At 51.3% G+C, this 12,733-nt stretch overlaps 3 protein-coding genes across 7 annotated transcripts; 1 reads left to right on the top strand and 2 right to left on the bottom strand.

Annotated features, from left to right (window-relative positions):
- Positions 1–1,927: 1,927 nt before the first annotated feature.
- Positions 1,928–5,974, bottom strand: HYPK (huntingtin interacting protein K). 3 transcript variants are annotated; one of them, XM_030931287.1, is made up of 5 exons: positions 4,018–5,974; positions 3,379–3,670; positions 2,976–3,031; positions 2,243–2,294; positions 1,928–2,098 (listed from the first exon to the last, which is right to left on the bottom strand). In XM_030931287.1, the coding sequence occupies exons 2-5, from the start codon at positions 3,562–3,564 to the stop codon at positions 2,003–2,005; spliced, it is 390 nt and encodes a 129-aa protein (XP_030787147.1). In that variant the 5' UTR covers positions 3,565–3,670; positions 4,018–5,974; the 3' UTR covers positions 1,928–2,002. The 3 variants fall into 3 exon arrangements, with proteins under 3 accessions (XP_030787147.1, XP_010383547.1, XP_010383548.1); XM_010385245.2 differs by having other exon boundaries at positions 3,379–5,974; XM_010385246.2 differs by lacking the exons at positions 1,928–2,098; positions 2,976–3,031 and having other exon boundaries at positions 2,235–2,294; positions 3,379–5,974.
- On the top strand, positions 4,153–9,157 carry SERINC4 (serine incorporator 4). Its single transcript, XM_030931289.1, has 12 exons — positions 4,153–4,281; positions 4,678–4,854; positions 5,022–5,200; positions 5,664–5,743; positions 6,158–6,251; positions 6,815–7,026; positions 7,219–7,314; positions 7,420–7,546; positions 7,927–7,999; positions 8,413–8,461; positions 8,604–8,757; positions 8,924–9,157. The coding sequence occupies exons 1-12, from the start codon at positions 4,180–4,182 to the stop codon at positions 9,135–9,137; spliced, it is 1,557 nt and encodes a 518-aa protein (XP_030787149.1). The 5' UTR covers positions 4,153–4,179; the 3' UTR covers positions 9,138–9,157.
- A 422-nt stretch (positions 9,158–9,579) lies between these two features.
- Positions 9,580–12,143, bottom strand: SERF2 (small EDRK-rich factor 2). Of its 3 annotated transcripts, none has more exons than XM_010385242.2 (3): positions 11,741–12,143; positions 11,039–11,147; positions 9,580–10,439 (listed from the first exon to the last, which is right to left on the bottom strand). In XM_010385242.2, exons 1-3 carry the CDS (start codon positions 11,745–11,747, stop codon positions 10,154–10,156), a joined length of 402 nt encoding a protein of 133 aa, XP_010383544.1. In that variant the 5' UTR covers positions 11,748–12,143; the 3' UTR covers positions 9,580–10,153. The 3 variants fall into 3 exon arrangements, with proteins under 3 accessions (XP_010383544.1, XP_030787148.1, XP_010383545.1); XM_030931288.1 differs by lacking the exon at positions 11,741–12,143 and adding an exon at positions 11,658–11,676 and having other exon boundaries at positions 10,074–10,416; XM_010385243.2 differs by having other exon boundaries at positions 10,075–10,416.
- Between the last annotated feature and the right edge of the window lie 590 nt (positions 12,144–12,733).

Raw genomic sequence — 12,733 nt, 5'->3', positions numbered from 1 at the left:
TGATTAACCTTTAAAGTAAAATTACCTTCTCTCTAGGATAGGAAATGGCAGGTAGAATGTATTATGGCTCAGAATATGAATACCAATCAATTTTTGTTTTTTTTTTTTTTTTTTTTTTTTTTTTTTTTTGAGGCGGAGTCTCGCTCTGTCGCCCGGACTGGAGTGCAGTGGCCCGATCTCAGCTCACTGCAAGCTCCGCCTCCCGGGTTTGCGCCATTCTCCCGCCTCAGCCTCCCGAGTAGCTGGGACTACAGGCGCCCGCCACCTCGCCCGGCTAGTTTTTTTTTTGTATTTTTAGTAGAGACGGGGTTTCACTGTGTTAGCCAGGATGGTCTCGATCTCCTGACCTCGTGATCCGCCCGTCTCGGCCTCCCAAAGTGCTGGGATTACAGGCTTGAGCCACCGCGCCCGGCCTCAATTTTTGTTTTGAGACAGCCTTGCTCTGTCACCCAGGCTGGAGTGCAGTAGCACCATCTCAGCTCACTGCAGCCTCAACCTCCCAGGCTCAAGCAAATCCATCTCGGCCTCCAGAGGAGCTGGGACCATAGGTGGGCACATGCCACTATGCCTGGCTTTTTTTTTTTTTAATTTTAGTAGAGACAAGGTTATGCTATGTTGCCCAGGCTGTTCTGGAAATCCTGACTTCGTGCAGTCCTGCCAGCTCAGCCTCCCCAAAGTGCTGGGGTTATAGGCATGAGTCACCACACCTGGCCCAACCTTTGGTATCTTCTAGTCTTACCATGTTCTAACCCTCAGGCATCTAAATTCTTTTTTTGGCCGGGGGTTGGGTGGGGAGGGGAGGCCAGTAGAGACGAAGTCTCACCGTGTTGCCCAAGCTGGTCTCAAGTGATCCTCTTGCCTCAGCTTTCCAAGGTGTTGGGATTACAGGCGTGAGCCACCATGCCTGGCCCCTAAATTCTTTGTTTGGTTTTGTTTTTGACACAGCCTCATTCCATCACCCAGGCTGGAGTTACAGTGGCACAATCTCAACTCACTGCAACCTCCACCTCCCTGGTTCAAGTGATTCTTCTGCCTCGGCTTCCTGAGTAGCTGGGACTACAGGCATGCGCTACCACACCTGGCTAATTTTTTTTTTTTTTTTTTTTTTTTGTATTTTTAGTAGAGACAGGGTTTCACCATGTTGTTCAGGCTTTTCTTGAACTCCTGACCTCATGATCCACCTTAGCCTCCCAAAGTGCTAGGATTACAGGTGTGAGCCACTGCGCCCGGCTTTTTTTTTTTTTTTGAGATGGAGTTTCACTCTTTCACCCAGGCTGGAGTATAGTGGTGTGATCTCAGCTCACTGGAACCTCTGCTTTCCAGTTTCAAGCAATTCTCCTGCCTTAGCCTCCCGAGTAGCTGGGATTACAGGTGCCCGCCACCATGCCTGGCTAATTTTTCTTTTTAGTAGAGATGGGGTTTCACGTGTTGGCCAGGCTGGTCGAACTCCTGAGCTCGTGATCTGCCTGCCTCGGCCTCCCAAAGTGCTGGGATTAGAGACGTCAGCCACGGCGTCCAGCCAAATTCTTTTTTTTTTTAATCACTCGAAATCAAGCATGTTGTAGGTACCAAAATCCTAACTCAAGGTGGCCTATGAACTGGGTTCATAATTTACATCTATCTATACGTATAGTGGCTCCTAGGCAGGTAGCTGGCCTTTTAGATATTCATAAGCTGTCTTGGAGACACATACCATTTGAGTACAGTAACTGCTGAGACTCCAGATGTACCTTATTTACTGTTGAGAGCTAGTCAGATGAATGAGACTGTCCTGCCCCCTAGCATCTGCACATGAGGTATTCTTCTACACTAATTTTTCATACAGGTGTGCTAGATTTTAATGGGTCACTCAAATTCAGTTATTCTCCAACATATAAATTCCCCACAAAATAGAATATATATAGTATATACTCCACTTGACCCAAGATGATAAAACTGAAAAAGACAAAAAAAATTTTATTGCCATAAATTAATCCAGTAGGTATATTTGTGGAAGCACGCGTCAGTTGGTTAGGGCAATAAGCGCCTCTACCACGTTGCCCATGTGTTCCCGCAAGCTGCGTTCTGCTGCTGCTCGAGATATCTCCATCTCGGTCATCTGCAGAAAAAAACCATGTTATATAGATGATTCCCAGGCATTAATGTGCAACCAAATATTCTGACTCCGCTTGTTTCAGGAAACAACCCAAATTAAGCAGAATAGCCTCCCCTCCCCATACAGTACTTAGGCACTACTACTCACTATCAGCTCCAGATCTTCCTTCTTGATAGTGACTTTTGCCAGTTCTTTCTCCCTGCAAATGTTTAAATATATTAGGCCTCATTCTCAACCAACACCATAAACTCCCAGGAAGGGTCATTCCCAGATGTGCCCTGTAAAAAAAATCTTGATAAGCCCTTGATTGAAAGTAAAAACTCCAGGGCCGGGCGCGGGACCTCCCGCCTATAATCCCATCACTGTGGGAGGCGGAGGCGGAGGCGGGCGGATTACCTGAGGTCGGGAGTTTGAGACCTGCCTGACCAACATAGAGAAATCCCGTCTCTACTAAAAATACAAAATTAGCCGGGAATCCCGTCTCTACTAAAAATACAAAATTAGCCGGGCGTGGTGGCACATGCCTGTAATCCCAGCTACTAGGGACGCTGAGGTAGGAGAATCGCTGGAACATGGGAGGCGGAGGTTGCAGTGAGCTGAGATCGTGCCATTGCACTCCAGCCTGGGCAACAAGAGCAAAACTCCGTCTCAGAAAAAAATAAAAATAAAAAATAAAAACTCCCACTAATACTCCTTTCCCCTGGAGTCTTGGCAGCAGGAGTTGCCAGGAGGCTTTCTACTACTAAGTTGTGGCGCCTAGATCTGCAGGAATTTGTGATAAAGTTGAAGAGCGGTATAAAGGCTTAATAATGGTTTCTATTTTTGTCTGGGGAGCGGGGAGGGAAGAACTGTTAAAAGTTGGCTGCCCCTGAAGACTTACCGCTCCTGTTTGGCTTTCTGCTCCCGGGACCTTCTGTCTCCAATCACAGACATGGCCTGTGGCAAAGGCAGGTCTAGTTACTGCACCGCTACCCACAATTCCCAATAATCTACAAGGCCAATAAAACAAGCGGTTCATGTATGGATTCACGATGACAAGTGTTACCAGGTAGCAAGGACCATGTTTAATTCCATTCTATGCACCTGAGGTCCCCTTAAACCCCCTATCAAGCTCCTTTAGGCAAGCGGCGGGCTCCGGTGACCCTTGTTTCCCTCGGCTCTACCCTACTGCCTCCTCCTGCCATCGGGATCAGAACCCCGTCTTGGAGTGCTGGCTTCCAGCTACAGACTCGGAGCCCCCCTCTGCTCTCAGCCCGCCCCGACATGCTCTTGGCCAACCTCACCGTCTCCAGATTGGAACTCTGGATCTCCTTCTCCTCCGCATAGTCGGTGACCCGCTCCAAGTCCGCCGCACCGCTGTCATGCTTCCGTGGCTTCTCGGGAGGCCGCTCTGGTCCACTGGTCTCAGTCTCTAACTCCAGCTCCACATCTCCCTCAGTCGCCATATCTATTTCACCACGCCGCCGCATAAGCCCCACCTCACGGCGACTTCCGGCAACTGATACACAGCTTCCGCTCGGGGAGGAGGCGGAGCTGGCCCTGGGCCACACCTTCTTTCTGCTCGAGTTCTAGAAGCTTCAGCGAGGAAGGTGGTTCGTCTCTCAGACTTCCTTTCGGGTTTGTACAGTGTTTTGTGCAAGGGCTTTCTCTCAGACCTAACCCGTCACCGCTCCAGCCCACCCCACCGACATCCTTACCACCTCATAAACTAGGAATAGTTTCCTCAACACATAGAGACGCACCCACCTCAGGGAACTCCGTTCAACCTGAATGGATGACGTCTAATCCTAAACCAATTTAAGAATGCTAATCCACAGGGGGCCAGATAGACAAACTTCCCCATAATCTGGAGAGAACAGCCTGAGTGGCCGCAGTGTTGAGGCCCTGAGGACAAAGCTCCTTCACAGGGCGTTTGCATTTACCACATCCTGGAGGTCAGTGTTCTCTTCCAGACGTCCGCATTCTGCCCGGGACCCGGTGCTCAGCCCCAACACAGTGGCAGTCCAATGGGCTGAGGACAGAAGCAGCTGCTGCTCTCATCTGCCTTCCATCTGGTGGACCTAAACCTAATCCCTGGGACAAGGATGGTGGGTGACAAGCCCGTCCCCAGCCCCAGCACCTCCCTGGGCCTGGCACAGCAGCGCAGCGGAGGCAGCAGTGTCCTAGTGAAAAGCCCCTTCTGTCAGGTGAGAGGGTGCGAATGGTAGAGTGGCCGAAGCTGGGGAGGAAAACATGCAGAAGCCAATAAGAACGACAGGCCTCTTTTCTCCTCTAATGTCATTCTGGTACTTTGCCCCCGGTAATCTGTAAATGTCTCCCGCCATGTTCCCAGCCCCAGGTGTTTAGGTCTAGAGAAAGGTCAGGTATCTCAAGCCTGCTTACAATGAAAGCCCTACTAAGTTGTCAGTGGAAGGCAATCCCAAATGGCTGGAATCAGCTTGAAACAGAACCTGAGTAAAAGGAAGAAAGGGGAAGGGGAAATTTTGGAATTCAGCCTCCTAGGTTAACCTCACACATACATTAACGTATGCCTTTCCTCAGCAAGTCTCCACCTCGCTGCCTTGCATCTGCTCTACCCCCAGGTGTGCTGCTGTGGGCCTGCTCCTTGTGCCAGCTGCTGCCACTCTAGGTGGCCCTCTCTCACCGCATCCACTTGCAGCCGCCTGTTCTACATCCTCCTCCATGTGGGGGCCTCAGCAATCTGCTGCCTCCTGCTGTCAAGGACAGTAGTGGAAAGGGTGTGGGGCAAGACACACAGGGTAAGTGAGAGGGGGTGGGGTTGTCAGGTGGGAAGAGATAAAAGGAAAAACCCTAAGATAGATTTCGGTTGGGGGCAGGAGACAAATGAGTGGTCATACCCGTGACAAGTAGGTACCTTTCCATGCATTATGACTTGCCCTGCCGTTTCTCACACACACACTCCCAGATCCAGATGCCCTCGGGGTTGTGTGCCCACCTGTTTGGCCTCTCTGACTGTCCAGTGCTCAGTGGCTCTGGGGCTGTGTACCGAGTATGTGCAGGAACCGCCACCTTCCACCTGCTGCAGGCTGTGTTGCTGGTCCACCTCCACTCCCCCACCAGCCCGCGGGCACAGCTGCATAATAGGTTTGTGTGTACTTTCTGGGTGGGGAGGGGACAGAGGAGGGAAGGTAGACACAAGCTGGGTAAAGGAAATTCCGGAATGAAGTAATAGCACTGTAAAAAGACAGAAAACAGGTTTAAGTCCCTGCTTCTGGTGTACTTGCTGTATAACCTTGAGCCAGACACTTATCCTCTTTGTGCTCCTAGCATCTAAAATGAAGATAACAGTGGGTTATCTTGGTAACATAATCCTTTATAAACTGTAAAACATTGCCCAGATGCTATTATTTAAGTATCTTTGAGTTAGAATTTGGAATAAGGGGCAGTAGGCCTGTCCCAGCCCCCTCTCATTTGGGATTGGTTCCTCCTTGTCTCTTCTGTCCTCTTTCCTATATTTTTGGTTTCTCTTTTGCCTTTGCCCATAGGCACTCTTCACTGTCCTTTGCCTTTTCTTCTGAGTCTGGTTTTCTTTCTCCCTCCTAAGCAGCTTCTGGCTCCTCAAGCTGCTGTTCCTGTTAGGTCTCTGTGCTCTTGCCTTCTGCATTCCTGATGAGCATCTCTTCCCAGGTACTCTCCCTCCCATACTCTTGGCAGGAGTAGGCTAAGTTTTCTAAGATAACAAGTGGGTAACAAGAGGAGTAACAGCCGGGTGCGGTGGCTCACACCTGTATTCCCAGCACTTTAGGAAGCTGAGGCGGGCGGATCATGAGGTCAGGAGATTGAGACCATCCTGGCTAACATGGTGAAACCCCATCTCTACTAAAAATTCAACATATTAGCCGGGCGTGGTGGCACGCACCTGTAATCCCAGCTACTCGGGAGGTGGAGGCAGGAGAATCACTTGATCCCAGGAGGCAGAGGTTGCAGTGAGCTGAGATCACGCCACTGCACTCTAGCCTGGGTGACAGAGCAAGGCTCCCTCTCAAAAAAAAAAAAAAGTAACGATTTGACCACAATTTTCCACCGGTGCCCATCTTGCAGCATGGCATTACATTGGCATCTGCGGAGGCTTTGCATTCATCCTACTGCAGTTGGTGCTTATTACAGCTTTTGCCCATTCCTGGAACAAGAACTGGTAAGGGGCACATAACCCTAAAGCCTCTTCCTGGGGAGGTTTCTAGTAATACTACAGGGAGAGGGCTGGGCAAGGCACGGCAGAACACTGGTCCCACAGCTTCCCACTGAGCAGTATCAAAAAAAAGCTTAGGAATGTGATGAGTGTGTGAGCCAAGTAGGATGGAGAGTCACAGCAGTCTTCTGGGAACATGGGAATAGTTGGTAATGGGTAAAAGAGTTGGAGCACTGGCTGGGCCCAGTGGCTCTCGCCTGTAATCCCAGCACTTTGGGAGGCCAAGGTGGGTGGATCATGAGGTCAGGAGTTCGAGACCAGCCTGGCCAACATGGTGAAACCCCATCTCTAGTAAAAACAAAAATTAGCCAGACATGGTGGTAGGCACCTATAATCCCAGCTACTCAGGAGGCTGAAGTAGGAGAATCACTTGAACCCAGGAGGTGGAGATTGCAATGAGCCGAAACCATGCCATTGCACTCCAGCCTGGGCGACAGAGCAAGACTCCCATCTCAAAAAAAAAAAAAAAAAGTTGGAGCTCCAAGCCACTGCCGACTTTCCACCCTTAGGCAGACAGGTGCAGCTCAAGACTGCAGCTGGTTCCTGGCTGTCCTGCTGGCCACCCTAGGATTCTACAGCATGGCAGGTGTGGGAGCTGTGCTCCTATTCCGCTACTATACACACCCAGCTGGCTGCCTGCTCAACAAGATGCTCCTCAGTCTGCACCTTTGCTTCTGTGGCCTCATCTCCTTCCTCTCCATCGCTCCTTGCATCCGCCTCAGTGGGTACATTCCAGGTTTTGGGGGCCTTAAAAGCGTAGCAAGTTTCATTACCTCCCTAATCTCAATTATTTCATAAAAGAATCTCTGCTTCCCCACCCCCACCAAGGGATGGGGAGACAGAAGTACAAGTGGGGGTAGAAATGGAGGAAATTGCCAGCCTGTAGACTAAAGCAGTGATACTCACTCCCCAGAGCAACCCCGCTCTGGCCTTCTACAAGCTTCTGTCATCAGCTGCTACATCATGTATCTGACTTTCTCTGCGCTGTCCAGCCGTCCTCCAGAGAGAGGTAAGGGACAGGACCTGGATCCTCCATGCTAAGACCTTTTTTTGCCCCTGCCAAATACCTAGCTCATTGTTCTTAATACCCATCTCTTCTGTTGTCCCTTCCCAGTAATCCTTCAAGGACAGAATCACACCCTGTGCCTCCCTGGCCTGAGTAAAATGGAACCCCAAACACCAGATACCTCTCTAGCAATGCTGAGTGCTGGCATCATGTATGCTTGTGTGCTTTTTGCTTGGTGCGTAAAGGTGTCAAGGGTGGAGGTATGAAAGGACGGTGCCCAAGACAGGGAAGGATGGTCAGGAGAATGTCTGGGACCATAGTTTAGAGCAAGACTAGAGTGAGAAAAGCTTTCCACAAACAGGGACAAATTCTAAGAATAGTACTTTGTTAGATGATCTGTATGAGATGAAGGGGGTTGGGGGAATATTTGAGAATTTAAAATACGTCCAAAGATCTTAGGGCTCTCCCATGAATAGAATTCCAAATCTTTGGTGGAAAAAGGCACAGGGAGTATGGTACCCTCTTGAGGATTACCAGTATGGACCAATTGGTAGTAAATGCCCCCAGATAATACCTATTTAACTAGACGAGCTTAAGAACTCTATTATTTCTCAGCAATGAGGCCTCCTACCTGGCTGAGGTATTTGGACCCTTGTGGATTGTCAAGGTTTACCGCTATGAGTTTCAGGTGAGGAGAAAGAGCTCAATACCCCAACACCCTCCCTCCCCCACACAAAGACACACACACATCCTACCAACCTCTACCCAGAATGCTGATTATAGCTATTACCTTTTATTGAGTACCCACAATGTGCTAGGCAACTGTGCTAGATACTTTTACATAATCTCATTTAATTTAACCCTCACAACAACCCTGTGAGGTAGGTATTTGCTCCATTTTACAAATGGAGAAAATCGAGGCACAAAAGATTAAACATCTTACCAAAGTCTGCACAGCCAGTTATATGCTGGAGCTAGAATTTGAACCCAGGTGTGCCTCCACTTTTTAATACTAGACCAATCTTTTCACGAGGGAAGTTTCCTAGATTAACACCCTCACATCTTTTAAGACCATTCCAAAACCTGCGTTATGTTTTGCAGAAGCCCTCACTGTGTTTCTGCTGCCCTGAAATAGTGGAGGCAGACGAAGGTGAGTGCCAAGTGAGAAACCGAAGTGGTGGATCTCTGTGGAGTGCCGTAAGAACCCTCAAGAGCCTTAACAAAGGTAGTTGGGGGAGAGGAGAAGAGGTGTTTCGGCAGCACTGCTCCCAGCAGCCATTTCATCTCTCCAGGGCAAAGGGGTGGTGCTGCTAGGCCAGCTGACCGAGAGACCCCTCCAGCTCCTCCAGTCCAAGTCCAGCATCTTTCCTACAACTATTCTGCCTTCCACTTCGTCTTCTTCCTTGCCTCACTCTATGTCATGGTTACCCTTACCAACTGGTTCAGGTAAGATGGAGGTGGGCCTTAGATACTCTCCTGAAGAGCTGTTTTACAGAAAGAGCAATTCAAGGCCATTCCAGACACGTGGGTCTGCCATAATTGGTGAGGAGGTAGACCACATCTAAAAGCTAAGACCCTTCATACTCTCTAACCAGAGCCTTTGGTTACACAGCTATGAGGAAGCAGAACTGGAAAAGACCTTCATCAAGGGTAGCTGGGCCACCTTCTGGGTCAAGGTTGCCTCATGCTGGGCCTGCGTACTCCTCTATCTGGGGCTGTTACTGGCACCACTCTGTTGGTCCCCCACCCAGAAACCCCAGCCCCTTCTCTTGAGGCGCCGCCGCCACCGCATCATATCCCCAGATAACAAATATCCTCCAGTCTAAGTCCTTTTCACAAACTGGGGTTCCCCTGACATTGTACTCCTAGAGTTGGCTCAAGGGGAACTGTCCAGCCCAGCTCAATACCTCAAGGACACATGGGGAGTTATCTCCCTTTGGGCTGAAGTCAATACTATGAACTCGAAGAAGTGGTCCAATACAGTCTAATGCGCTGGGCAGAGTGTCTGACTCACTGGAGCTACTGTTTCTGCATCCCAGCTCAAGAGCCTAACACCCAAATCAGCAGCTCAGGAACCACTGCTGCTCCCAGCAGACAGTGTGGCACCAGCCTTTTCCTGGCTCTTGGGCTGGAAGTGGGGGTGGGGAAAGACCAACAGGGACTGAAGACTCGGCATTGCCCTTGGAGAAAGGAAAATAAGCAGTTCAGCCCTGGGCACACGGATATAAGAAGCCCGGACACAGAACAAACCAGGGCATAGGAAGAAAGGAGCACAGAGCTACCCCAGGTTTTAATCCTGATCTTGAGGTCAAGGGAAGCGGGAAGACAAAACCACCCTCATTCCATGAGGAATGACAGAAGAGAATGTGAACACTTGACAGCAGCTGACCATGGGAAGTTGGTGAGCAGCAGGATTTTTTGGCCAACTTTCAAGTAGACGAACAAACTGAGGAAGAATGAGGAAGAGAGGCATAAACACAGATCTTGCAGCCTTCACTCTTAGGCCAACTCCATCCTAGAGATGGTGTTCAAGGGTGGGGAACAAAAATCACAGAAAAGAAGTCTCTATGGTTCTTGGAGGATTCCTCTACCGCATATCCGGAGTACTTGTTTGGTTGTCATTGCATAATAAAAGGCTTCTGTGATGTTTCACTGATTAAGCCTGTATCCACAATCTGAGTCTAAAGAGTTCTTCCTTTTTGGTGGGAAAGGGCAGTCATTCCTCCAACCCCATCCCCCCAAGTCCCCAGTCAAACCAGGCGCTCAAGGAATTACAAAGCTACTTTTAATACTTTGGGGTGAGCCCCACAGGAATAAAAAACACTGGGAAGGGGTAACCCCCTCACCCCCGGGAGTGGCCCAGGGGGAGAGAGGCTACCTGAGGGGAAGGAAGCACAAAAGGGACCCACTGCAGACTCAGGGCAAAGGGAATGCCATCGGTGCTGGGACCTGTGAGCACTACAGGAGGAAACGCGAGCGTGGTGGGACTGGCTCCAGGCACACAGGCGAAGGGCAAGAGGGTTGGACACGAAGCCACAAAGCTACTTGGGTTCCTCCTTCTTCTCGTTTGCCTTTTTCTGCTTCTGCTGCATGATCTCCGAGTCCCTGGGGGTAGAGATGATGGGGCACTGGGAGGTACCAGAGGGCAAAAAGGACAAGATGCAGGGGGATGAAGGGCACAAAGGATAAGATGGAAGTGGATGGGACTAAGTTCAGCGTTTGGCTGCTGTACTCCCACCCTAGGAGAACAAGAGGAAGAGAGCTGAGGCTCAAAAGGCAACCAGTCTCCATCTGGCTGTTGCCCAAGGGGTCAGAAGTCTGGCGACACAGGCCCAAGGCTCTCTATTCTGTTGAGTACCACACCCAGCAACACCAGTGAATAGGTTGGGAGAAGGGAGGAAAACCGAACAGCAAGGAGGGCCAAAAGTACTGGGCTGCCATAACCACAACTGTATTTGAAATGTGAAGCTCCCTGCCCTTGCCCTTAAGGTCAGACCCAGGGACGCTCAGAAATCAGACTGAGGGCAGGTGCCCGCCCCCGTCCTTTCCTGTAAGGCTGTGAGCTGACAATTTGGAGGGTGGGGAGGAAATAAAACCCTAGAGGAAGCAATGCACTCTGCTCCTCACGACTAGTCCAGATTCAAGCCCTGAGGTAGGTCTCTCCTGCTGTAACCCTTGGTCTAACCCAGGTCTCCACCGTCCCTTTCCCTCCCCTCCCTGGGGCTACCTCTGCTTGCGGGCGGCAGCAGAAAGCCCGTCATCTCGGCGCTTTCCCTTAACCGAGTCGCTCTGCTTTTTCATATTCTTCTGGCGGGCGAGCTCACGCTGGTTACCGCCTAAGGAAAGAAGATTAAAGGTGAGATGCGGGGGCCGCTCTGTCCACACACCGGCGACCCTTCTACCCCAGCACGGCCAGCAGCAGGATCCAACACCACTTCAATCCCCGGGCCCCGACAACGGTCCACTTCGAGGCCCAGGCTGCTTGGGGTAGGGGGGAGTGGCGAATCTGCCACGGGCCAGGTCAAAATGAGGAGCGGAGAAAAGGGGTCCAAGGGGCCAGCTGGAGGCATGTTTTGGGGCAGCGTGGGCCCCAAACAGCTGGCGGGGTGTGTGTGGACGGTTTGGGTCTCTGTGGGGGATGGGTTGACTTGTGGAGTAGGGGGCTCTGGGCCTATCACCGGAGCACTAGCCTTCTCCTCACACCGCGGAAGATCCGGGAGGGCCTATGCCTAACGCGAAGGGGTGGTCCCGTGAAGTGGCCGTAGGCAAAGGGCTCGATTTCCGGGCACCGAGTGTGAGGGTGGCTACATAGCGCGCCCAGAGAAAGGCCTCGCTAGGGAAGCTACCGAAGGTCAAAGCAGGCGACTCGGCGGTGGTGTTTAGGGTGAACGGAAAGAAAAGGGCAAGGAGAAGAGGGCTCGGTGCTCACGGGTCATGGCGACGGCAGCGGCTCCGACCTGCCTCCGTTACGTCCCCTCGTTCTGTCCGACGTTGCAGGTCCCGCCCCTTCTCGCAACGTAACGCAGTCGTTCCTTTCCTCCCCGCCCCTTCGCCCCCGGGAGCCGGCTCCCATTGGACAAGAAAAAGCACGTGGGTCCACGGGTCGTGCTTGAGCAGGGGAGGGTAAGTGGCGGAGGGTCGCGGGCGGAGCGCTCAGCGTGGGGCGGGGCCTCACGAGTGAGGCGTAGGGATGGGCCTGGAGAAACTAGGCCGGGTCACGTGGGCAGAGTGGGGGTGGAGGGGTGCGGCTGGCGATGTGGCGCTCCCGTGGCCTCGAGCACGTGACCGTGCAGAGTGACCTCATGCGGGGACAGTTTGGGGTACTGACAAAGTCGCCCTGAAAGAAAGCCCGGAGACGGAGGGCGGGGTTTCAGCCAGTTCTGTGTTACGAGTACTCTACGACTGAACTTGTTCTTAGGATCACCTCTCAGCCACTTATTTGGACACGGGTTGTTCACAGCTCGCTTAAAATCAAGTACAAACACAACTTCAGAAACCCGCTTCTATTGCCATTGTCCCCTTCCACGCCCCTTCACTGTAGAAAATCGCAGCCACATCTGGTATTTCCTAAAACTCGTCCCTGCTCGTTTTCCCCCAGAAAGTTTAAATGTGAAGATGCAGCTTGGAAGTATTGGAGGACTCTAAAAGTCACAGACTATGGAGTTGGATCACTGGCTGAGATTAGATAATGCACATAGTATGTCCGCTTTTCCCCTCTGGACCTTTCCTCACTGACCATCGCCACCAGCCACACCTGGTTTTGTATTAAGACCCTGGAAGGCCGGGCGCGGTGGCTCACGCCTGTAATCCCAGCAATTTGGGAGGCCAAGGTGGGCAGATCAGGATGTCAGGAGTTCGAGACCAGCTGCCTGGCCAACATGGTGAAACCCCCTCTCTACTAAATATACAAAAAAATTAGCCT

This window comes from Rhinopithecus roxellana, chromosome 5 (assembly GCF_007565055.1).
Source record: "Rhinopithecus roxellana isolate Shanxi Qingling chromosome 5, ASM756505v1, whole genome shotgun sequence".
Taxonomy (NCBI): domain Eukaryota; kingdom Metazoa; phylum Chordata; class Mammalia; order Primates; family Cercopithecidae; genus Rhinopithecus; species Rhinopithecus roxellana.
This window is presented reverse-complemented; position numbering and strand designations above follow the sequence as displayed.

What these genes read in the sequence shown, in the direction of transcription:
- HYPK (XM_010385245.2), bottom strand. Translation starts at nt 3,564, where the DNA reads ATGCGGCGGCGTGGTGAAATAGATATGGCGACTGAGGGAGATGTGGAG. An exon ending in CAGAAAGCCAAACAGGAGCG is followed by an intron (nt 2,295 to 2,975) that starts GTAAGTCTTCAG and finishes AAACATTTGCAG; the next exon opens with GGAGAAAGAACTGGCAAAAG. An exon ending in AGGAAGATCTGGAGCTGATA is followed by an intron (nt 2,099 to 2,242) that starts GTGAGTAGTAGT and finishes TTTTTTCTGCAG; the next exon opens with ATGACCGAGATGGAGATATC.
- SERINC4 (XM_030931289.1), top strand. Translation starts at nt 4,180, where the DNA reads ATGGTGGGTGACAAGCCCGTCCCCAGCCCCAGCACCTCCCTGGGCCTG. An exon ending in TTTACCGCTATGAGTTTCAG is followed by an intron (nt 8,000 to 8,412) that starts GTGAGGAGAAAG and finishes TATGTTTTGCAG; the next exon opens with AAGCCCTCACTGTGTTTCTG. An exon ending in AATAGTGGAGGCAGACGAAG is followed by an intron (nt 8,462 to 8,603) that starts GTGAGTGCCAAG and finishes TCATCTCTCCAG; the next exon opens with GGCAAAGGGGTGGTGCTGCT.
- SERF2 (XM_010385242.2), bottom strand. An exon ending in GCTGCCGCCCGCAAGCAGAG is followed by an intron (nt 10,440 to 11,038) that starts GTAGCCCCAGGG and finishes GGTACCTCCCAG; the next exon opens with TGCCCCATCATCTCTACCCC.